This window comes from Sinohyriopsis cumingii, chromosome 9, assembly GCF_028554795.1.
Source record: "Sinohyriopsis cumingii isolate HCF-2022 chromosome 9, ASM2855479v2, whole genome shotgun sequence".
NCBI classification, from domain to species: domain Eukaryota; kingdom Metazoa; phylum Mollusca; class Bivalvia; order Unionida; family Unionidae; genus Sinohyriopsis; species Sinohyriopsis cumingii.
In genome coordinates this window covers 91,046,283-91,071,327 of record NC_142969.1, presented here as the reverse complement: position 1 = coordinate 91,071,327, position 25,045 = coordinate 91,046,283, and the positions used below count along the sequence as shown (strand labels likewise).

The 25,045-nt window shown below is 34.5% G+C and overlaps 1 protein-coding gene across 3 annotated transcripts in view; it reads right to left on the bottom strand.

Annotated features, from left to right (window-relative positions):
* LOC149792229 (connector enhancer of kinase suppressor of ras 2-like) overlaps nucleotides 1-25,045 on the bottom strand; it is a 126,285-nt gene that overhangs the window by 63,126 nt on the left and 38,114 nt on the right. For all 3 annotated transcript variants that reach the window (XM_089970766.1, XM_089970768.1, XM_089970767.1), the window contains exons 10-12: nucleotides 12,790-13,394; nucleotides 9,055-9,197; nucleotides 4,787-4,859 (exon numbers count right to left, since the gene is read on the bottom strand). In XM_089970766.1, coding sequence (XP_089826892.1) covers nucleotides 4,787-4,859; nucleotides 9,055-9,197; nucleotides 12,790-13,394 — 821 coding nt within the window. The remainder of the gene's footprint in view (nucleotides 1-4,786; nucleotides 4,860-9,054; nucleotides 9,198-12,789; nucleotides 13,395-25,045) is intronic.

Genomic DNA, 25,045 nt, shown 5'->3' with positions numbered 1-25,045 from the left:
TGTAGCGTCAAGGTAATGTATGATACACTAAAGTGGGTGGTATTATAGAAAGGTATACAATAATACCAAATAATCTGAAGTTCTAGTTGCACTACAAAATACAGAGGAAAAAACCTAATTTTTTGGACCCAATTTGTTTTCCATCCAAAATTCACCCATGGTCGGAACCAGATTTTTTGTCTGGATTTAGACGTTTTGGCCTCAGATCTAAGGCAGATCCATCTGAACTGCACACATACAGATGAACCTTTGCAAAAAGTAGGATAAGATGGGCATTTACAATAAAGAGTGGTCTCGATATGAAAATGATGTATCCATTAAGAAAAAAAAAAAAGAAAAAAAAAAACAACTAAAAAAAACAAGAACTCTGCTTGGAAGTCGATGTATTAGAATGTATTCAGAATTAACTAAAAAAAACAAGAACTCTGCTTGGAAGTCGATGTATTAGAATGTATTCAGAATTAGCCCACAAAATGTGTTTCTTACTCGCATTTCAGGTGAAAACGACAAAATCCTCCAGGGGTTAATGAGTTAAACTGCCACACTGCAGACATCATAGCGATATGACTGGAAAAATGTTGAGCTACATTAAAAATCCAAATCACACACATAATTCCTAAAACAGTGTTTGACTTAAGACACAAAAAATATTTATGCCTAATCTTTATGGATACCAATATAGTTCTCCAATGATAAGACATGAGGGACAAGATAATATCATCCTCATAAAGTGGGGGAATAGCTTTTATTTATCGATGGAAATAGCCTTGTCACATCTGAACCAACTTGTCTAAAATCATGAGAACAACACTTTGCTATTCATTTAGTCATTTCATTGCATCCGATTGAAAAATCTAAAAAATCCTGTCACACAAGTACTACAAAATTTTCCTCACCCAGAATAACATGTTATACAATTGTTGTGTTGTGTTGTTGTGGGGTTTAACGCCATTTTTCAGCACAAGATAGGCTATGCATGGCGGCCAGTATTAATGGTGGAGGAAGAACCCAGGAAACCCCGGGAAGAACCACCAACCCACAAAAAGCTACAGGCAAGCTTTCTCACATACCCACATTAGCCAAATCCTAGACTAGAACCCACGCAGACAGAGGTGAGATGGCAGTGATCCGTAACGAAGAGCGCTTTAGACCACTCGGTCACTCGGGGGCCCATGTTATACAATAAGCTATCATAAAAGTATACAAGTTGAGGATGAAGGACATTAATATGATTGTGTGAAAGATTATTTTCTAGAACGTAATCTGTGACATTTCTAGCACCAGTTGCAAGTATATATAATTACAAACTGAAACCTGCCTGATCTACTTCTGGCAAATATATACTAAACCTGGACAGAGTGCTTTTAAGTAATTACAAACTAAAATCAACCTTATCATGCTCTGGTACATGTTTATTAACACTGGAAATACCTATGATCAATTGTAAGTAATTACAAACTGAAACCAGCCTTATCTCCCTCTGGTATGTGATTATTTGTACTGGACATAGAGTGAAGAGTTTATAAGTACTGGACATTGCTTGAAGTGTGCATAAGTAATTCCTAACAAACAAAACCATCCTGATCTCCCTCTGGTAAGTGTTTATTAGTACTGGACAAAGAGTAAAGTATTTATTAGTACTGGATAGAAAGTGAAGTCTTTATTAGTATCAGAAAGAAAGTGAAGTGTTTATAAGTACTCGACAGAAAGTGTAGTGTTTATTAGTACTGGACAGAAAGTGTAGTGTTTATTAGTACTGGACAGAAAGTAAAGTATTTATTAGTACTGGATAGAAAGTGAAGTCTTTATTAGTATCAGAAAGAAAGCGAAGTGTTTATAAGTACTTGACAGAAAGTGTAGTGTTTATTAGTACTGGACAGAAAATGAAGTGTTTAATAGTACTGGACAAAGAGTAAAGCATTTAAACGTACTGGACAGAGAGTGAAGTGTTTGTTAGAATAGGACAGTGAATGAAGTGTTTATTAATATAGGACAGAGAATGAAGTGTTTATTAGTATTGGACAAACAGTGAAATGTTTGTTAGTACTGTACAGAGAGTGAAGTATATGTTAGAATTAGACAGCGAATGAAGTGTTTATTAGTACTGGACAGAAAGTGAAGTGTTTATTAGTACTGGACAGAAAGTGAAGTGTTTATAAGTACTGGACAGAGAATGAAGTGTTTATTAGAACTGGACAGAGAGTTTAGTATTTATTACTACTGGACATAGCTTGAAATGTTTATTAGTACTGGACAAAGAGTGACGTGTTTATTAGTACTAAACAAAGAGTGAAGTGTTTATTAGTACTGGACAGAGAATGAAGTGTTTATTAGTACTGGACAGAGATGGAAGTATTTATTAGTGCTGGACAGAGAATGATTTTTTTTTTGTTGTTGTGGGGTTTAACGCCATTTTTCAGCACACGATAGGCTATACATGGCGGCCAGTATTAATGGGAAAACACCGGAAAGAACCACCGACCCACGAGAAGCTACTGGCAAGCTTTCTCACATACCCACATTGGCTGAATCCTAGACTCGAACCGCCACAGACAGAGGTGAGATGGCAGTGATCCGTAACGAAGAGCGCTTTAGACCACTCGGCCACTCGGGGCCCCGACAGAGAATGAAGTGTTATTAGTACTAGACAGAGAGTTAAGTGTTTATTAGCAAAGGACAGACAATGAAGTGTTTATAATACTGTAAAAAAATGAAAAAATGAAATATTTATTAGCACTGGACAGAGGATGAAGTTGTTTATTAGAACTGGATAGAGAATGAAGTGTTTGTTAGTACTAGACAAAGACTGAAGTGTTTATTACTAACAGACAGACGATGAAATGTTTATTAGAACTCTACAGAGAATGAAGTTTTTATGAGTAGTCTATAGAGAATGAAGTGTTTATTAGTCCTGGATAGAATGACGTGTTTATGAGTATTTTACAGAGAATGAAGTGTTTATTAGTACTGCTCAGAGAATGAAGTGTTTATTAATACAGGACAAAGAATGAAGTGTTTTCTAGTACTGGATGAAGATTGAAATGTTTGTTAGTACTGGACAGTGAATTAAGTGTTTAGTAGTACTGGACAGAGAGTGAAGTGTTTATTAGTACTTGACAGTGAATATAGTGTTTATTAGTACTAGACAGAGTGGAGTGTTTATTAGTACTTGACAGAGAATGAAGTGTTTATTAGCAATAGACAGAGAGTGAAGTGTTTATTAGTACTAGACAGAGTTAAGTGCTTATTAGTACTAGACAGACAGTGAAGTGTTTATTATCACTGGACAGAGAAAGAAGTGTTTATTACTACTGCAATATAATGAAATGTTTATTGCACTGTACAGAGAATGAAGTGTTTATTAGTACTAGACAGAGAGCGAAATGTTTATTTGTACTGGACAGACAGCGAAATGTTTATTTGTACTGGACAAAGAATGGAATGTTTATTAGCACTGGACAGAGAGTGAAGTGTTTGTTAGAACTGGACAGTTAATGAAGTCTTTATTAGTACTGGACAGAGACTGAAGTGTTTATTAGTACTGGGCAGAGAATGAAGTGTTTATTAGTACTGGACAGAGACTGAAGTGTTTATTAGTGCTGGACAAAAAAGAGTGAAATGTTTATTAGTACTGGACAAAGAATGAAGTGTTTATTATTATTGGACAGAGAATGATGTGGTTATTAGTACTGGACAGAGAATGAAGTATTTATTAGTACTGGGGAGAGAATGATAGTTTATTAGTACTAGACAGAGTGTGAAGTGTTTATTAGTACTGGACAGAAAATGATGTGTTTATTACTACTAGACTGAGTGTGAAGTGTTTATTAGTACTGGACAGCAAATGAGGTGTTTATTAGTACTGGACAGAGAATGAGGTGTTTATTAGTACTGTATAGAGAATGAAGTGTTTATTAGTACTGCACAGCGAATGTGGTGTTTATTAGTACTGGACAGAGAATGAGGTGTTTATTAGTACTGTATAGAGAATGAAGTGTTTATTAGTACTGCACAGAGAATGGTGTGTTTTTTTAGTACTGGACAGAGAATGAACTGTTTATTAGTACTGGACAAAGAGTAAAGTGTTTGTTAGATTTGGACAGAAAATGAATTGTTTATTAGTACTGTAGGCCTACTGAAAGTGAAGTGTTTGGAAGAAATTTATGAAAACAATAAATCTTCTTGCAAAAGGTATGGACATTCAATGAGAGGTGTTGGCAATATTCTTAAAACATCCTTGTCATTCAAGAAAAGACACTGTCCATCCCTGAATGAGGATTCAATTCAAGCAACTGGCTGAAAAATTCACCCATGTGCCAAACAATTTCATTTACTATTCAATTTCAGTGAGCAAATTTTCATCCCTGCATTTGGACAAAAAGGCCAATTTAAACTTTTTTTATTTATCTGCAGAAGAAATACACCTTAATCAAAACGTCATTAAAAGAATATATGTGGCCCTTTATTATAAGTAAAAATACACTCAAGTTAAAGTCATCATTCACTATGATGTAATTGCATGAAAATGTAACAGTACAGAATGTATTTTGGATATAATCTTTTGGTCACTAGCAGGCTTTTGTGGGATTTTGGGCTACAATCCTCTGGTCACAAGTGGAGTGTGTGCAATTCTGGGATGTAATCCTTTGGTCACAAGTGGAGTATTGAGGGATTTTGGGGTATAATCCTTTTGTCACTAGAGGGGTGTTGTGGGAGTGCAAGTGGGGAGAAGAAATATCTAAACTAACAAAACGCTGCTCTCATTAAAGTTAGGAAAGATATGTACCTCTGTTGGGGAACCCTTGGTGACTGACTCTGGGACTTGTACAACAACTCCTCCAACCACAATGTGCACCATGCTGTAAGAAAGGAGACAGGAGAGGTCAAGTACACTTTTGCAAGCAAAAATGCTTCACTAGCTGCAAAGAATGTTAGTTTTGCATTCAACAGAAAGCGCATTCTGAGCACAAAGCAGAAAATAAAAAGTCGATTGAGTTAATCTGAGACTTTGGTTAGGATGCTGAAGCAAACAGGAGTGATTTGACCAGTTTATGAAAGGGAACTTATGCTTACAATTCAAGTTGTGTCATTCAAATGCAAACTATTTCCAGAAATGCAACATAATGTATGCTGAGTTACTGATATACTGTGCCCATGATAAGTGCCCAGCATTTTTAAAATAGTCTTCATGCATCTAATTTATAAACAATTTACTACATTTCATTTTTAAAATGTTCAATTTACTAATGCATGGAACTTGATTTTAGAATGTGGCAAAATGAATGAAATATAGAAGGATTTAATTAGTGTTGATATCTATGAAAGCAACTAAGGTACTGCAAAAGTTATTTCCCTTTCTATACATGTACATCTGTAATAAGTAAGACTCCAAGATATGTTTCACATTATACAAAAAAAAAAACTTACGGTAATCAGCAATAATAAGGATGGAACTTTCTTTCATGAGAAGTGCCATTGAACACAATATCTGCAGTAGGGAACATGGTTATAAATGAAACATTACCATACATCATACTGACAACAACATGTATTAAGTTCTACTTGAAATGGCTATTTCAAATTGAATATTTTATGCCAAAAATAATTAATTTTCTTTGTTTTATGAATAACTCATTTAAAAAGTAAAGGTCAGGAGTGGGCAAGCTTATGGATGCTATGCTAATCAGATCTGTATAAAACAGAGATTATACCATGCACATATACACTTACTAGTAACCAATAAGAGCAAGCTTTTAACAGACTCTTTTCCTATTAGTTATTATCCTTTATTTGTTCCCTTCTGCTTGAAGCAGGGTTATGCCTAACTGATTGTTGGCATTAATCTAAGAAATAAACAAGATGTTTTGCTTGAATTCGAGCTGAAAGCCTGACCTTGTTTATGAGCAAGCTGGTTTTTCATTAGAAAACACATTTGTAGTCAAATGAAATATGTATTTATACAGAGAAGTTTTAAACAAATATTCACTCCTGTTTAATATCAGTCTATGAGAATCGATGATCAGAGTCTTATATATAATTTGAGAGAAATTATTTATTTAAACTGTTCATTGGAATTAAGAAAGTGCTCACTGACCTTTTAAACCAAAACACTACTTTAGGATTATTGAGAATAATTCAAAGGCATTCAAGATTACTGGAATCCATTTGGAACATTTTATACTTTGGACTTGTGATAGAACATTTAGGATTATTTGGGATGTAATTCACAATTCTGTATATTTTTTAACTTTAACTTGGGTTTTAGAGAAATAAATTATTTGTTGGATTTGCTTTCTTTCTGATACACAGTTTAAGACCATAGAGTTGTAACACTAGTCAAAGTTCAGAAACATTGTCATTGTTTTGATGACTAAGATCCTTAGCAAGCCTGAAAGTCTGTAACCTTGTCTATTTTAAATTCAAGTCTACCCAATTAACAATTACAGGAAACCAGTTGATATTTCAACCAATCATGAAGAATCTTATTGGCGGTGCTTAACCCTTTGAATTCTAAAACAAATAATATACAGAAGACACTCTGGCCTCCTTGAATCATCACTTCGATTATTTTCACTGATGGACACAAGAAGCAATCATAACTAAGTTTTAGAAATGAATGCAAGTGACAAGGTAATGCAGTCATGATGAGAATGATGAACACATAAATTACTTCACTCATTTCATGCTAGTTAATTCTGACATTGCTGACTTCAAACAAATGAACTCAAAGTTTCCTGCTAGTGATATTTTGGAAGTGTGTTAAGAATTTTATTTCAACATATAAATATGCTTGTAAGGGTTTTGATGTTTTCTGGTGGGTGTCCGCTTAATTTGGTTTTCGTTATCTAGAGGTTGACCGCCCTCGATGTTATTGCCTGGTTCGAGTAAATATAAATATAAGTGGTGAAACTTACAGGTGAAATAGATAGAGATCTGAGCAGATATATAGAACAAACCAACACGAGCCCCCCACCCCCATTCATTAAAACAAACAATTTAATCAATTACATAAAACAACTGTGACAATTCATTACGTGAGGAATATACTCTGCTTTTAGAAATAAAACTTTCACCAAATTAAAAAGAAAAACAATAGATTTAAATAAAACAGCCGATATGTTTACTGACAGATTTAGTTCATCATAGGATTGAGTGAACAATGGAAGTCAATGTCTTGTACGACTGCAAAATCTGCTCGTCCCCAGTTGGTTCTGCTTCCACTATAGCTGTTCGGACCCTTGGATCTCAGGATGATACTTTCCACCATCTGTCTTGGAATACTCTCAGAATACGTTTCAGAAATTAATATGCCGCAGGATTACGTCACAGGATTATACATCCCACTGCACTTCTCTCTATACTTCTCAGTATACGTCTCAGAATTGATACATCGCAAGACTGCATCCCAGGATTATACATCTCAGGAGCTATTTTCTCCCTTTGCTTTCAACGTTCCTCCCTCATATCGCCAAATTAGTTTGCCAGTTTCTTTTGACAACAGTCCCTTTTGGACAACAGTTCTTTTACAAGAAAATTTCATGCAAATCCCCGAGGCCTAATCTGGTTTCTCTTGCAGAAAAGCTTAGACTGATTAAAATTTTCGATGTGGCGATATTAAAACCTAGGAAATTTTGTGTGAGAAACACTCCCCTTATTTAATGTAACCAATCAGAATCAAATATCTCTGCCACCTTTTTCAGAGGCGCCAAAGTCGGGGTCAGCTTGACCTGGTAGTGTGACAGTTACAGAGCTTCTGCAATCTTTCAATTGTGACAACTTTACCATGAAAATAAAGTTTACCATGTCCCTAATAGTCCGTCTGGCTGCTGTATAAACAAATGCTTAATTAAGAATAAAATTCTCCCTCTAAAGGACATTACCGAACACGGTAGCATGGCAATTTGATATGTGCCTGTCTCCATAAATCTAATTAATGGTTCTCTGGTCTCAACTAATGTATTCTTGTTAGATCGCCAGAAATTTGCCCCTTCACAATGCTACAGGACATTGAAAATAATCAAGTTTTGCTAGATGAACCTATTGACTTTAAAATGATATCACTTCTAGTTAATAAACTTCATGTCAGTCATTTGATAGTATAAATCAGATCAGATCAATTTCTGGTTCAACCCCACCAAAACTCCAGGGATTTTATCTAGGTATTTCAGGATGTTTCAGACCTAGAAGCATGTATTCTGGCTGTGTCTGGTGTCTCATCCTGTGTGTGTGTCAGATATCTTGTCCTATGTCTTGCACATGTTTGCTGTCGCATCATGTGTCTTGCATGAGTCTGGTATTTCATCCTATGTCTTGCCTGTGTCCACTCTCTTGTCCCATGTCTTGCTGGTGTAAGGAGTCTCAGCATGTGACCTGCCAGTGCCCAGTATCTCATTCTATGTCTTACTGTGTCCAGTATTTCATCCTATGTCTTGCCTGTGTCCAGTATCTCATCTGATGTTATGCCTGTGTCCAGTATCTCATCCTATGTATTATCTTTATCCAGTGTCTCATCACGTGTCTTGTCTGTGTCAAGGTATTTCATTCTATGTTTCAGCTGTGTCCAGTGTCTCATGCAACATGATGTGTCCTGTAACTTGTCCAATGTCTTGCATATGCCTTTTATCTTGTCCTATGTCTTGCCTATGTCTGGTGTCTCATCATACATCTTGCCTGTGTCCTGCATATGAACACATTTCTTTCTTGCATCTGGTATCTCCTTCAATGTCTTGCACAAATCCAGTATCTTGACCTACTTCTTGCCTGTGTCTGGTGTCTTGACCTGTGTTTTGTCTGGTATGGAATCTTGTCTTGTGTCTTGGTTATATCTGGTATCTGCTCCTGCATCCAGTGCCTTGCCCTGTGTCTTGCCTGCAAAACCTAGTGCCTCAACTGCAGGCTCTCTCTACATGACTTACAAAAATTTAACATCGACATCTTAAGTGCTGGTTCCACAAAAGCCATACCTATGTCTCACCATATAATGTAGCTGAAACAAACATAATGAATAGGACATGGAACTTGAAGATATAACTTAAATTTCATTCATTTACTTACTTCTGATTACTGGCCTCTTTGTCTGCTTTCCCTTTCTCTGGGGGCAGTTTTCCAAAAGTTACTTTCTTTTCTGGTTTGGAGATATGAGAATCAACCTCCACTGCAGACATTTCCATCAGCCCTGCTGCCAACTCGGCTGCCTCCTGAAGTCAAAATGAGTGGAAAACAAAAGCATTTGTTAAAATGTCACTGAACATTTTAATTTTAAACAAGAAACGAATACTGTTAACATTTAAGGAAAAAGATCTACCTTAATGAAGAAATTTTCCTTTTTCACTTGTTTCACAACTACAGCTAAGTTTTGATTTCACAAGGAAAATATTGCAGAATGCAATTATATGAATTTCTGGAAGATTTTCTAAAAATATGTCATTTCATAATTCTATTTTAATTATTATACTTTTCACAATATATAGCACTAATTGATTAACATCATATGGTCAACAGTATGAAGAGCTCATAAAATATATGCTTAATCACCATAGTAACCTGTCTCTGAAAACAATTCCATGGAAACAAAACATGCTCATAATTGTCACAGAACAGTACAAGTTCTGACTTTATTCTTTTATATGGCAATAAAACTTTAGAAAATTGTAACAGAAAGAAACATAAAATATTGTCCTCTCTGAACAGGTGTTGTTTTGAACAAGGTCTCTGCTCAGGTATCTTTGATTGTAATTACCTTCCTAACAACATAATTTATGAGCTGGATTACAATAAATTTGTGTGAGGTAATGTAGATGCTGAATAAGTCAATTTAGATCATTCAAAGAAGTCACTTGCTAAAGTTTAACAGAAAATCTAATTTTAAAATATACTTCAGTTTATGAAATATGGCAATTACAGGTCAATACAGAAAGGATCATATTACACCTGTGATCTTTGTCCTGCATTTGCTATTTCAATGCAAAGCATCTTATGCAGCCTAATGGTGGTAAATGAAACAAAGGTGACAACTCTGACATACAAAGCATTTTCTCCATGTAAGGACTACATACATACTCAAAAAAGACACTCCATTTCATATATGATGTACAGATGATAGTCAATCCATGAATCACAAATATTTCATCATATTATGGTCTTTCTAGCTTCAGAATACAAAGAAAAGAAAAGACATGCAAGGAGGGCATTTCCAATGAGGAAGGGAATAAAAGGGTGCAAATATTTGCCTCCCATGGAATGTGTAAATCATTGGAGTGACTGCAGTCAGGATACAGCGTTATGTCTATTTTAATAGATACATGTAAGTTGTTGGTGATATCTGCATTTAGGTATCATCTTGTGATGCTTTTTACAACTTTAAAGGCTGACACTACATCACTTATCAAAAAACTAAACTTAAAGTCTGACTGTCAATGTCACTTATCAAATAAGTAAAATTAAAGTCTGACTGTCAATGTCACTTATCAAAGAAGTCAACTGAAAGTCTGACTGTCAATGTCACTTATCAAATAAGTAAGCTTAAAGTCTGACTGTTAATGTCTCTATCAAATAAGCAAAATTAAAGTCTGACTCTGTCAATGTCACTTATCAAAGAAGTCAAATGAAAGTCTGACTGTCACTTATCAAAAAAGTAAACTTAAAGTCTGTCGCTTATAAAAAAAAAGTAAACTTAAAGTCTATGTTGTTCTTGTTATTGTTGTAGTGTTCAACATCATTTTTCAGCACAAGATAGGCTATACATGGCGGCCAGTATAACTGATGGAGGAAGAACATTGGAAACCCCGGGAAGAACTAATGACCCACAAGAAGCTACTGGCAGGCTTTCTCATGTACCCACATTAGCCAAGCCTGAGAAAGTCTGACTATGTCAATGTCACTTATCAAGAAAGTAAACTTATGCAAACATTGGTCCCAATATAAATTTTGGTTGTGGTTTTGTGGGTTTAATACCATTTTTCAATAAAGAACAGGCTATATACATGGTAGCCAAAATAACTGTTGGAAGAAGAGCCCACAAAATGTTATGTACTTATGTACTGAATAATACTTTCTCCTTTAGAGATAACATTGTGCTAGGTACTGAATAATACTGTCTCCTTAAGAGATAATATTGTGCTAGATACTGAATAATACTGTCTCCTTAAGAGATAACATTGTGCTAGGTACTGAATAATACTGTCTCCTTAAGCGATAACATTGTGCTAAGTACTGAATAATACTGTCTCCTTAAGAGATAATATTGTGCTAGGTACTGAATAATACTTTCTCCTTAAGAGATAATATTGTGCTAGGTACTGAATAATACTGTCTCCTTAAGAGATAACATTGTGCTAGGTACTGAATAATACTGTCTCCTTAAGAGATAACATTGTGCTAGGTACTGAATAATACTGTCTCCTTAAGAGATAACATTGTGCTAGGTACTGAATAATACTGTCTCCTTAAGAGATAACATTGTATTATGTCCTGAACAATAGTGTCTCCTTAAGAGATAACATTGTGTTATGTACTGAACAATAGTGTCTCCTTGAGAGATAACATTGTGTGATGTACTGAATAATACTGTCTCCTTAAGAGATAATACTGTGCTAGGTACTGAATAATACTGTCTCCTTAAGAGATAATACTGTGCTAGGTACTGAATAATACTGTCTCCTTAAGAGATAATATTGTGCTAGGTACTGAATAATACTGTCTCCTTAAGAGATAACATTGTGCTAGGTACTGAATAATACTGTCTCCTTAAGAGATAATACTGTGCTAGGTACTGAATAATACTGTCTCCTTAAGAGATAACATTGTATTATGCCCTGAACAATAGTGTCTCCTTAAGAGATAACATTGTGTTATGTACTGAACAATAGTGTCTCCTTGAGAGATAACATTGTGTGATGTACTGAATAATACTGTCTCCTTAAGAGATAACATTGTGTTATGTCCTGAACAATAATGTCTCCTTAAGAGATAATACTGTGTTATGTACTGAATAATACTGTCTCCTTAAGAGATAACATTGTGTTATGTACTGAACAATACTGTCTCCTTAAGAGATAAAATTGTGTTAGGTACTGAACAATACTGTCTCCTTTGGAAATAACATTGTGCTAGGTAATGAATAATAACATCTCCTTAAGAGATAACATTGTACTAGGTACTGAACAATACTATCCCCTTAAGAGATAGCATTGCGTTAGGTACTGAATAATAACATCTCCTTAAGAGATAACATTGTGTTATGTACTGAACAATACTGTCTCCTTAAGAGATAACATTGTGTTAGGTACTGAACAATACTGTCTCTTTTAGAGATAACATTGTGTTAGGTACTGAATAATAACATCTCTTTATGAGATAACATTGTGTTAGGTACTGAACAATACTGTCTCATCAGGAGATAGAATTGTGTTAGATACTGAACAATACTGTCTCCTTAAGAGATAGTATTATGTTAGGCACTGAATAAAAGTCTCCTTAAGAGATAAAATTGTGTTAGGTACTAAACAATACTGTCTCATTTGAAAGCAGATGCTGAATGCAAGGCAAACTCAGATTCGTCCTCAGTAATGAGGTCTGTTTTAAGATAAGTATGTTTTCAGTCTTGAAAGTACAGCATTTCATACAAGCATGGCAAAATAAAATCTGAATTATATTTAATGAGATCTGAAATTATCTTAAGCACTGTACTTTCTGTACACTGAAAATCCTGAGTTTTTGTACCATAAATTCAACAATAATTTTACATAATTATTGTAAAATAAATCCCTGTACTGATCTAAAACTTATTACCTGGTCAGATATTGTAGTATTTGACATCTTCTGTGCTTTTATCAACTGTACTTGACTGCCATCTTCTGTGGCTAAATTATTTGTGATTCTGCGTGGCAAAGGTGGAGTGAAATTTCTGGTTGACTCTAATGTCTGGGGTACTGTGCATGGAAAATAAGGCCGTACTGCATGAGTTTCTGGTGGTCCTTCCTTTTCACTGGACTGAGACAACTCATCCAGTGAGGGAGAATGACTAGAACTCTCTAGAGATGAAGTACAGGTTTGTGAAGATTCAATGGAGCTCTCTAGACTTGGAGGCACAGAATCGGTTGAACTGTCATGAATATGTTCTGGAGATAATGAATGCTTTTGATACTCATGTAAAGAGTCATCCAAACTATCTTCTTTTCTCAGGAATTTTTTCTCCTTCACCTGGGTTTTACCAAATTCCAGCACACCATAAGCAGAATCCTCAGAAACAGGTGTTTTGTCATCCAAATCAGGTCGTGGTTCGAGAATTCTAGGTGTAATTTTTTTTACAGTAAATTCCAGAGATGGAGGAGTTGACTTGGTGCTTTTGAATTCCTGTCTCTTTTGGGATGCAGTCTGGTTCTTCAAGTCTCCATCTGAATTGAGAAAATGAAGAAAGAACTTTTAGAACAACCTGTATTCTGTCATGACACTTTAACCAAATCTGTTTCCCTAACTATATTCATCCCTTATGAGCAATGGGGTTCATAAACTTTGGCCACACCATAAATAAGAAAGACTCAAATTCTGGCTAACAGTCGATGGGAAGGGAAAGAAGTGTTAGGAATTTTTTATTCATACAAGAGAATTATAATGTCCAGTGTTCCACACAAATATCTGTCTAATGGATTTTAATATTAATGGGTATAAAATCTAAATAAGTCAATTACAGTCACTAATGAGCTGGAGTTGCCTCCCTTTCAAACTCATGAATCCAAAAGTAAAGCTTTGCAACTTAAGTACACTCTTAAACTAATGGAGCCAAAACCATCAAAAGATAATCATTTTGAATGTCAGCATACATAAACCATCAAAAGATATTGATTTTAAATGACAGCATAAATAAACCATCAAAAGATATTGATTTTAAATGACAGCATAAATAAACCATCAAAAAATATTGATTTTAAATGACATCATAAATAAACCATCAAAAGATATCAATTTTAAATGTCATCATACATAAACCATCAAAATGTCCGCATACATAAACCATCAAAAAATATTGATTTTAAATGTCAGCATACATAAACCATCAAAAGATATCGATTTTAAATGTCAGCATACACAACTACATCAGGAGTACATGGCAGTCACCAAGTACAACTCCACATGGCAGTCACGTGGATCTGGACAACTATATCCTGACTGGAAAAATAAAGGACTGACAAAGAAAAGGAGAAAAGACAAAAAAAGTGAAATTTATACCATGCATTCCCTAATTAATGCCCCTGGGAGAGTTACATTTACCAAATGGTGGGAGGGTACATTTATCTGAACACAATAATTAAAGCTAAAATGGTTCTTTCAAAGTCCTCTTATAAGGACCACTGTCGTGTACATCTTGGGCTCTTTTTGTTACTGAATTCAGTCATTGTTAATATCAGCAGAGGGCCCCGAGTGGTCTAAAGCACTCACCGTTCCGGATCACTGCCATCTTACCTCTGTCTGCATGGGTTCGAGTCCAAGGCCCGGCTACCGTGGGTATATGGGAAAGCCTGCCAGTAGCTTCCTGTGGATCGGTGGTTCTTCCCTGGGTTTTCCAGGGTTCTTCCTCCACTAGTTATACTGGCTGCCATGTACATGTATAGCCTATCTTGTGCTGAAAAATGGCGTTTAACCCTAGAACAACAACAACAATATCAGCAGAGTTAAAGTGATCAACTGATAACATTTTCCCACTCATCGGCTGCTCGAAGTAGGACAGGCAAGTCTTTAAGCTATTGGGTTATGTTTAATACTACAGTGTGCCTGTGACTTTAGTAACTTGTGCATTGATAAATACATTGTAACAATGTTATCAACTGAGACAGTGCAGCTGTAGCCTTTTGTTGTAATCAGAATCTGAAACAGACCAGTATTGAAAAACAGATCTTAAACTGCATCTTTTAATTGTTTTCTTAAAAAAGGGGAGGGACATTAATTAGGGATTATTTGATACATGTATGTACTTGGTTTGAATATTTTTCCATAAGTTTAAGAAAACAAAATAAATTAGCCAGGTCAAAACCTAAGAAGCTGTCTATCATGTGTAATTTCAAAACAAGAAACTAGGCTGATCCTATACCTGGAAGTTACTGTAATGCCAGCACATCTCACAAATAAGAAACTTGGCTGACCCTATACCTGGAAGTTACTGGAATGCCAGCACATCTCACAAATAAGAAACTTGGCTGACCCTATACCTGGAAGTTACTGGAATGCCATCATATCTCACAAATAAGAAACTTGGCTGACCCTATACCTGGAAGTTACTGGAATGCCATCATATCTCACAAATAAGAAACTTGGCTGACCCTATACCTGGAAGTTACTAGAATGCCATCATATCTCACAAATAAGAAACTTGGCTGACCCTATACCTGGAAGTTACTGGAATGCCATCATATCTCACAAATAAGAAACTTGGCTGACCCTATACCTGGAAGTTACTGGAATGCCATCATATCTCACAAATAAGAAACTTGGCTGACCCTATACCTGGAAGTTACTGGAATGCCATCATATCTCACAAATAAGAAACCTGGCTGACCCTATACCTGGAAGTTACTGGAATGCCATCATATCTCACAAATAAGAAACTTGGCTGACCCTATACCTGGAAGTTACTGGAATGCCATCATATCTCACAAATAAGAAACTTGGCTGACCCTATACCTGGAAGTTACTGGAATGCCATCATATCTCACAAATAAGAAACTTGGCTGACCCTATACCTGGAAGTTACTTTAATGCCAGCACATCTCACAAATAAGAAACTTGGTTGACCCTATACCTGGAAGTTACTATAATGCCCGCACATCTCACAAATAAGAAACTTGGTTGACCCTATACCTGGAAGTTACTGTAATGCCAGCACATCTCATATATTAAAATCAGTTGATGATATTTAATATTCTAATCAGCTTGTGTCATCATGTCAAAGGACCATTTAATTCTCAACATCAAACAATCCAGCTTGTGTCATCATGTCAAAAGACCATTTAATTCTTGACATCAAAAATCTAGCTTGTGTCATCATGTCAAAAGAACATTTAATTCTCAACAGACATCAAACAATCAAACATATGTCATCATGTCAAAGGACCATTAGATTCTCACTGAAATCAAACAATCCAACTTGTGTCATCATATCAAAGGACCAATTAATTCTCAACATCAAACAATCCAGCTTGTGTCATCATGTCAAAGAACCAGTTAATTCTCAAAAGACATCAACCTAGCTTGCATCATCATGTCAAAGGACCATTCAACTCTCGACATCAAAAATCTAGCTTGTGTCATCACGTCAAAAGAACATTTAATTCTCAACAGACATAAAAAAATCCAGCTTTTGTCATCATGTCAAAAGCTCATTTAATTCTCAAAAGACATCAAACTTAATCCAGCTTGTTTCATATCAAAGGATCATTTAATTCTCAACTGCTGTTTAAATTCGATCCAGCTTGCATTGATATGTCAAAGACTATTTAATTTCCAACATACATCAAACTTAATCCAGCTTGTTTCATGTCAAAGGACCATTCGATTCTCAACAGTTGTTTAAACTCAGTCAAGTTTATATTACTGTATCAAAGGACTATTTAATTCTCAACAGTTGTTTAAACTCAATCCAGTTCGTATTAGTATATCAAATTACCTTGAAATTTTGCAACAGTCTTTTAAACTCAATCCAGTTTGTATCAATATGTCAAAATACATTTTAATTCTCAACTGTTTTTAACCTTAATCCAGCTTGTATTGATGCGTCAAAGGATCATTTAATTCTTAACCGACATCAAAATTAAACCAGTTTACATCATTATGTCAAAGGACCAAATTCTCAACAGCTGTCAAACTTAATCTGAGCTTAGTCATTGATTTCACATTGTTTTTGATGCCCTTGTCATTAGACATGAGACTATACAGTCTTGTGTCAGGCCCTTCTCATTATAAACATGTGACTCGGCAGTCTAAAATCTGGCCCTGGTCATTAGACATGAGACTCTGCAGTCTTGTGTCAGTCCTGGTCATTATAGACATGAGACTCAGCAAACTGGTGTCAGGTACTTGTCATTACAGACAAGTGATTCAGCTGTTAAATATGGGGCCCTTGTCAAGAATCAGCAGTCTCATGTCAGGTTCTTGTCATTAGACACGAGACTCTGCAGTCTTGTGTAAGGTACTTGTCATTAGACACGTGCTATTGTTAAACATGTATGTGTATCTATACTCTTTGTAGTTAGATTTTGCCTGACCTGAGTCTGTTAGGAGCAAAAATTACACAGAATCTATAAATATATGTTTATGTACGTGTTGACAATTATTAATAATAATTTGCATAAGACTTAATCACATCTTTGGTTTAATTTCTCACTGGCTGATGGGGTTTCCACATCTATAGAATATTTGAGTAACTTCCCATTGGTTGAATTGGGTCACATGAATAGGCAAATTTGAGGCAAATTGAGTACTCAGAACTGTCACATGATGTATACTGTGCAATTTAGTAACAATAAAAGGTGTTTATAAGGAAAGAACTGAGCAATCAGACTGATTGTAATTTTGGAGTCAACCTCATTTCTTGTGTTCCTGTTGTTAAGCCCATAGACCTGTTTTATGTTGTACTTAGATATTACTCAAGAGGAAAAACAATTGTTTGGACCATTCAGTGAAATAGAAAGTGCTCATTATGTGGACTATAATATTATTCTAGAACTGTTGTGAATTATTCAAAGGAGTTCTGGATGATGCCATCGTGATATCATAATTCTTGGCAGACCAGTACATTTTCGGTTTTGAAATTTATATGAAACTTTTTATTGATTAGGACGTTCATAGAACTTTGTCAGGATCATTCTGGATTCACCTCAAAACACTGGATTGACTTCATAATAAGTTCCTCTCACATTATCATTTAAAACTTTGATAATTAAATTCTTTGTTAAGTTTTACAAAATTAGTTGGTTTGGCATATTTCTGTTGCTTAGTTTATGACCATAGGGTTTAACAGTTATGCATATTTAATTTGTACTGTTTATAAAAAAAATTATGATAACTACATGTCATGTATCATTGTATTTGTACTTGACCTAGTCGAGAATCATGTTCATGTTATACCTGACCAGTAACATTTGATCTGTGGACACAGAATACATAGCTAATATTTTTCCTATGTTTGTGTATTAAGTTGTTGTTGTTGTTGTAGGATTTAATGCCATTTTTCAGCACACGATAGGCTATACATGGCGGCCAGTATTAATGGTGGAGGAAGAACCCAGGAAATCACCGGAGAGAACCACCGACCCTCGAAAAGCTACTGGCAAGCTTTCTCACATACCCACAATGGCCGAATCCAAGACTCGAACCTGTGCAGACAGAGGTGAGATGGCAGTGATCCATAACGGAGAGCGCTTTAGACCACTTGGCCACTCGTATTAAGTATTCAGAGACTGTAAACATGTTTATTTTAATCCAAGTTTAGAACATCGGAATTCCTTCAAGGAATAATCTGGTCTACCTGACAATTATCAACTTCTTTATTATAGTTTTAGTAACCAATTTTATCTTGTTGACAATTTAGAATTTTTCTAGAAATGAATTTTTGACCCATGATCCTGTTTCCACTTTAGTGTCTTAGTTTTTTTTTATGTAATCTTGTTGATTTGAGAAATCACTCCTTCTTGTGATAAAATCTGAAATAGAATAATTTGTATTGTTGTGTTCAGTATTTAATTTTGGTGGAATTATTTATTAAAAATTATTATTCACTGGAAATACAAAGTGTTCACCAGTAATCACATTTTTGGACAAAGACATTAATTTGGAATTATAGTGAATTCAGACAAAAATATCTTGAATTATATTATTGTGAAACATCAAAAGACTATTGGCACTTATCCACACTCTAGACTACTCAGTTATTAACATATTCAAGACAACACACACATCAATACATTCAAGACTACTGGCTTATTAACACAATCAAGACTACTGACTTATTAACGCAATCAAGACTATTAGCTTATTAACACAATCAAGACTATTAGCTTATTAACACAATCAAAATTATTAGCTTATTAACACAATCAAGACTATTAGCTTATTAACACAAACAAGACTATTAGCTTATTACAACAATCAAGACTATTAGCTTATTACAACAATCAAGACTATTAGCTTATTACAACAATCAAGACTATTAGCTTATTAACACAATCAAGATTATTAGCTTATTAACACAATCAAGACTATTAGCTTATTACAACAATCAAGACTATTTGCTTATTAACACAATTAAGACTACTAGTTTATTAACATATTCAAGACAACAAGCACATCAACACATTCAAGACTACTAGCTTATTAACACATTCAAGATAACACACATGAATACATTCAAGACTACTAGCGTATTAACACAATCAGGACTATTAGCTTATTAACACAATCAAGACTATTAGCTTATTAACATAATCAAGACTATTAGCTTATTAACACAATTAAGACTATTAGCTTATTAACACAATCAAGACTATCAGCATATTAACACAATCAAGACTATTAGCTTATTAACACAATCAAGACTAGTTATTAACACAATCAAGATTATTAGCTTATTAACACAATCAAGACTAGTTATTAACACAGTCAAGACTATTAACTTATTAACACAATCAAGACTAGTTATTAACACAATCAAGACTATTAGCTTATTAACACAATCAAGACTAGTTATTAACATATTCAAGACAACAAGCACATCAACACATTCAGCATTGGATCTTATTTGGAATACCAGTGGAGTTTAATTAGAACTTTATTCATAAGGGCTTGTGATAGAACGTTTTGTACTATTTGGAATTTATTTCATAATATATTAAGTTCTTTTTAAATTTTAACTTTGTATTCTAGGGAAATAAATTATTTGTTGAATTTTAAAAAATTATTGGTTTTCACTCTTTTTCACTCAACAGACATGAAATTCATTAGTATTAGTATTCATTAGTATTGTGTATACGTGTATTCTGATATGTTATGCATATTTAATTTGTATTGTTTGTTGGCTTTTTTCTCCATGATTATATGTCATGTATAATTGCATTTTGTAATTGACCTTACTCCACAATCAAGTTCACCATGTACCTATCTGTGTTTCTATTAATTATTTTAATTTCACAGAGTCATAGAGTACTGGCTCTCTTGCCCTTACCTCAAAATCTCTTCAGGCTAGGTATTATAGTCCTTATACAGTTGAAAAAAAAATGATTTAAATTTTATCATTAATACTCCTGGAAGGCAAAAACAAAAACAAAATTGCCATATAAATACATTAAAGGAGTGTGTTGACAGAGATATCCCTGTTAATCATGCAGTCAATTTAGTTGTACCTCTCCCACACAGTGAGGATTTAAGTGATGGAATGCAATGAACTTTAGTGAATTTGATGTAACCAATCTTCAGAATTCAGAAGTATTAAATAATCTGGACCAGAACCTTTCACAAAAAGCAGTCACAAGAAAAGAGTGAACTAAAACAGCTATTATTTGAATATGAGCATTTGCAAACAAGCAAATAAAATCTCCCATGATGCTTACATTGTAGATTCCACACCTGTGAAACAGCATCCATACATACAGGATTTCCCTCACAAACAGGAATATTTTACAAATAAATTCATGGACAAGTTAAATCTATACAAGTTTAAGTAAAGGTTATCTTTGAAGTCTCTGTGTCTATCAAAAAAAGCAGGTGATGCACTTTTTTGGGTATGGCTGGATATTATAGGAAATTTCACTCCAATTTTTCCATAACTGCTGAACCTCTGACCATTTTGTTGAGCAAGAAAATCAAGTTTTGTTACTCTGAAAAATGTCATGAGGATTTTGATAATTTAAAGGCCATACTTAAGAGTGCACCAGTTTTTTCAGCTCCAAAAATTTCAGTCAATCATTTAAAATGTATGTTAATGAAATTGATGGTTGGATTGGTGTAGTATAGATTTTGGAAAACAAAATGGAGCAGACCATCCATTAAATAAGTAACAGAGAAATTATCCTACAACCTAGAAGGAATGTTTGGCTTTGATACTGACTTTGCAACACTTTGACGTGAATATCAGTTCGACTCCTTCTAAAAATCAGTATTAAAGCAGAGCTTGATGTTGCTATAATATAATACTGACATCAGACACATCAAGGGAAAAGATAATCTAATTGCAGATGCACTTTCACATCTATAGAAATATTATATTGCTTTATGAATACTTTGTGTTATTCATAAGACTTCATGTTATGAAATTTTTAATCACACATATATTTGGCTAATAGTTAAAAGAAAGCTTTAGTGTATACATGATTTTTTTTATGAGGGAAGGTGTTATGTATATTAATTTGTTTTGTTTGTTAGTTTCTTTTATCAGTATGTGTTATGTATAATTGAAATTTGTAATTGACCTTAGCCCAAAATCAAGTTCACTGTGTACCTGACTAGGGACATTGGTTTTGTAAACAACATACACTGTAGTACATAGCTAATATTTCTCTATCACTTTAGACTAAATATTAGGATCATTATCAATGGAGATAAACATGTTTATCTTAATCTCAGTCAAGGACATTGGTATTACTCCATGGAAAACTTGATGTAGCTGATGTTTGCCATGGGTTTTGTTTATTATAATTTTTGTAATAGACCTTATCATATTGAACTTTTAACCCTCATCCTGGTTCTACTTTTGTGTCTTATATTTTTATTTAATGTTGCTTACTTGAGAAATTACTCATTCTTGCCTTAACATCTTGAAGCAGAGTCAGTTTTATGGTTTTGTTCAGATTTTCATTTGGGTGGAATTATTTATTCAAATTATCAATAATATTCTTAGACTATAACAAGAATTTGGAATTAAACTGAATTCAGACAAGACATTTGTTGGATTATACTACTGTGATATAACAAAAGACAATTAGTAAATCATCACACTCCATGCCATTGGCACATTACCACATTCAAGACTACAGACACATTAACACATTCAGTATTGGAACTTATTAGAAATACCACTGATTTGAATTGGAGCTTTATATATTTGGACTTGTGATAAAATTTTAAGACTATTTAGGATTTAATTCGCAATACTGAAAGTTCTTTTGAAATTTTTCAATTTGTATTGTAGAGAAATAAATTATACGTTGAATTTTAAAAAACTTGTTTGTTTTCACTCTTATCTGTTATAGTACTCAGCTTAAGACCATAAAGTTGTAACAATATTCATGTATTTCTTTCATTCCCTATTAATATCAATAGACAAACATTTAAAATTCAGTGATTGGACTTGTGAAAAACAGTGTCGATGTTACTATAAAAATCCAGATAAGATTTATATCACAATACAAAGATCCTGATTTGATATATATCATAATACAGATGTCCTCTATAGATATTTATATATACATATATATAATGGTCCTGATATGATATAACCACTCCAGTGGCCTAGTGCATATGCCTCGAATGTGGGAAGTCGTGGGTTCAATCCCCGGCCGAGTCATACCAAAGACTTACAAAATGGCACTAACAGCTGCCTCGCTTGGCACTCAGCATTAAGAGGTCAGTGTTAGGACTGGTCAGCCTGGTATCAGGATAATGTGACTGGGTGGGAATTGATACGTATCAAAATAGAGAGGTTCTGACATGATAACACATCACAAGATACACATATTGTGTGAAATAATTTTATGCACAGCTTGACCAAGTGCTGTTCACAAAGCAATCTCCAATAAATGATAATACTTATCTTCCAACCAACTGAGAATTTTTTTATATATATTTCTGGTTTCTTGTGTTTTACCCTATATGTGCACATGCCGGCAGGAACCAAACCTATGATATGAGTAATGTCACCCATGGACTCATTCTCAGGCATCAGCACCCTAAGCAACATGTCTATATGCTCAGACCAAAACAGGGTGAAGCAAGGTCAAAGGCAAGGAATCATCATACATACGAACTCATAGAGCATGTAGGAATTTACACAGCTGAATGCCACCTGGATTTCTATGTAGAAGTGCAATGTATATACATGAAATTAATAAATTCACACCTATATACCAAACAGTTGTTGTAATTTGGGGTTTAATGTCAAGATAGGTTATAAATGGCAGCCAATATAACTGAAAGAGAAAGAAGCTGGGAAAACTCTGGTAAGAACCACTGACCAATGGGAAGCTACTGGCAGCCTTCTCAAATACCCACATTGGCCAAGCCCAAAACTAGAATCCACGTGGACAGAAAAGAGATGTGTGTGTGTTTGATTTGGATTTTTAACGTAACTTTAACAATTTTTCAGTCATATCGCTACGATGTCTGCAGTGTGGCAGTTTATAGTGACGTCTAGTACTGGGGTATCATGCCGCAGACATGTAGCATGATGTCCCACCCAGTCACACTATACTGACACCAGGCCAACCAGTCCTAACACAAACCACTTAATGCAAGGCAGCTGTCAGTATCATTTTTGTAAGTCTTTGGTATGACTCAGCCAAAGATCGAATCCACAACCTCCCCCATCCAAGGCGGACACTCTAACCACTAAGGCACCAGAGTGGTTCAGAGAAGAGATAGCATTGGACGGTAAAGATAAGTGTTTTAGACCACTTGGCCACCTGGGGCCCCATGTATACCAAACAGAAGAAAGCACTATCCCTGGATTCCACATATTATTTTTGGATACTCATTATGAAACAGTTATAAAGAATATCAAGACAAACACAATTTTCAACAATGTATGTAAGTTTCTGGATGAAAGCAATGATGGGACTTCCAGATTTGAAATATGAGGCTTCAAAATAAAAAATTAATGGAACTCCTGATCATGCAGGACCTTGTGTATTGTGATTTGTGGGTCACAATATAACATGATGCATCATTATAACAATATTTATATTTCAAAATATGAACTGCTCTATTGTTACAGCTAAAATTTAATATAACTACATGTTGCTTAAGTTACAAACATTTTAATGGTCTCAAGTTGACATATCTTGATATGTCACTGGAGGAAGAAAAGAAAAACCAAACTAAATTTAACACACTCCCATGAACTGTACTTTAAATGATAGAAACAACAATTCAAATTCTACAGAGTAAAATATTAAACCATTGTGGTCAAAATTTGATAGTTACATCAGCTGCCAGATCAGTGCATGGCTAAACAGCTTCATGGAGGTTGGTGGGTCTTCCTCCACCAAATATATATACCTGCTTTTAAGTCAAGTCAACAAAGATCCTGATCTACCATAGAATAATGCATCTGCAGATCAGGGTCAATGTTGTTTGTTCTACTTATTCTAACAAACTGCAAAGACCCAGATCTGCCATCGCATTATGCAATGGCAGATTTCGGTCAGTGCAGTTTGCACATGGACTCAACTTATAACCAAGTATATACAGTACTTGTTGTCACATACAGCTTATCAAGTGCTGAAAAGTGGCGGTAAAACCCGCAAACCACAATTCTTTTCTCTCCATACAAATTCTGACAATGAATCATCTTATAAGAATAACAAAAACTTTAATATTTATCAAACATTTTGAATATGATTGCATATGATTGATGCTTGCAACATCATATTAGAAAAATATGTAAACATTTTGCATGAAAACTCACTTAAAAGTTATAACTTGTATGGCTCAAGGCCCTTAGTGATAAATGATGATACCAGTCAAATGATGATGTGATACCAGTCAAATGATGATGTTATACTCAAATGATGATGTTATACCAGCCAAATGATGATGTTATACTCAAATGATGATGTTATACCAGCCAAATGATGATGTTATACTCAAATGATGATGTTATACCAGCCAAATGATGATGTTATACTCAAATGATGATGTTATACCAGCCAAATGATGATGTTATACCAGTCAAATGATGATGTTATACTCAAATGATGATGTTATACCAGCCAAATGATGATGTTATACCAGTCAAATGATGATGTTATACTCAAATGATGATTAGAATATCAGAATTGGAGTGTAT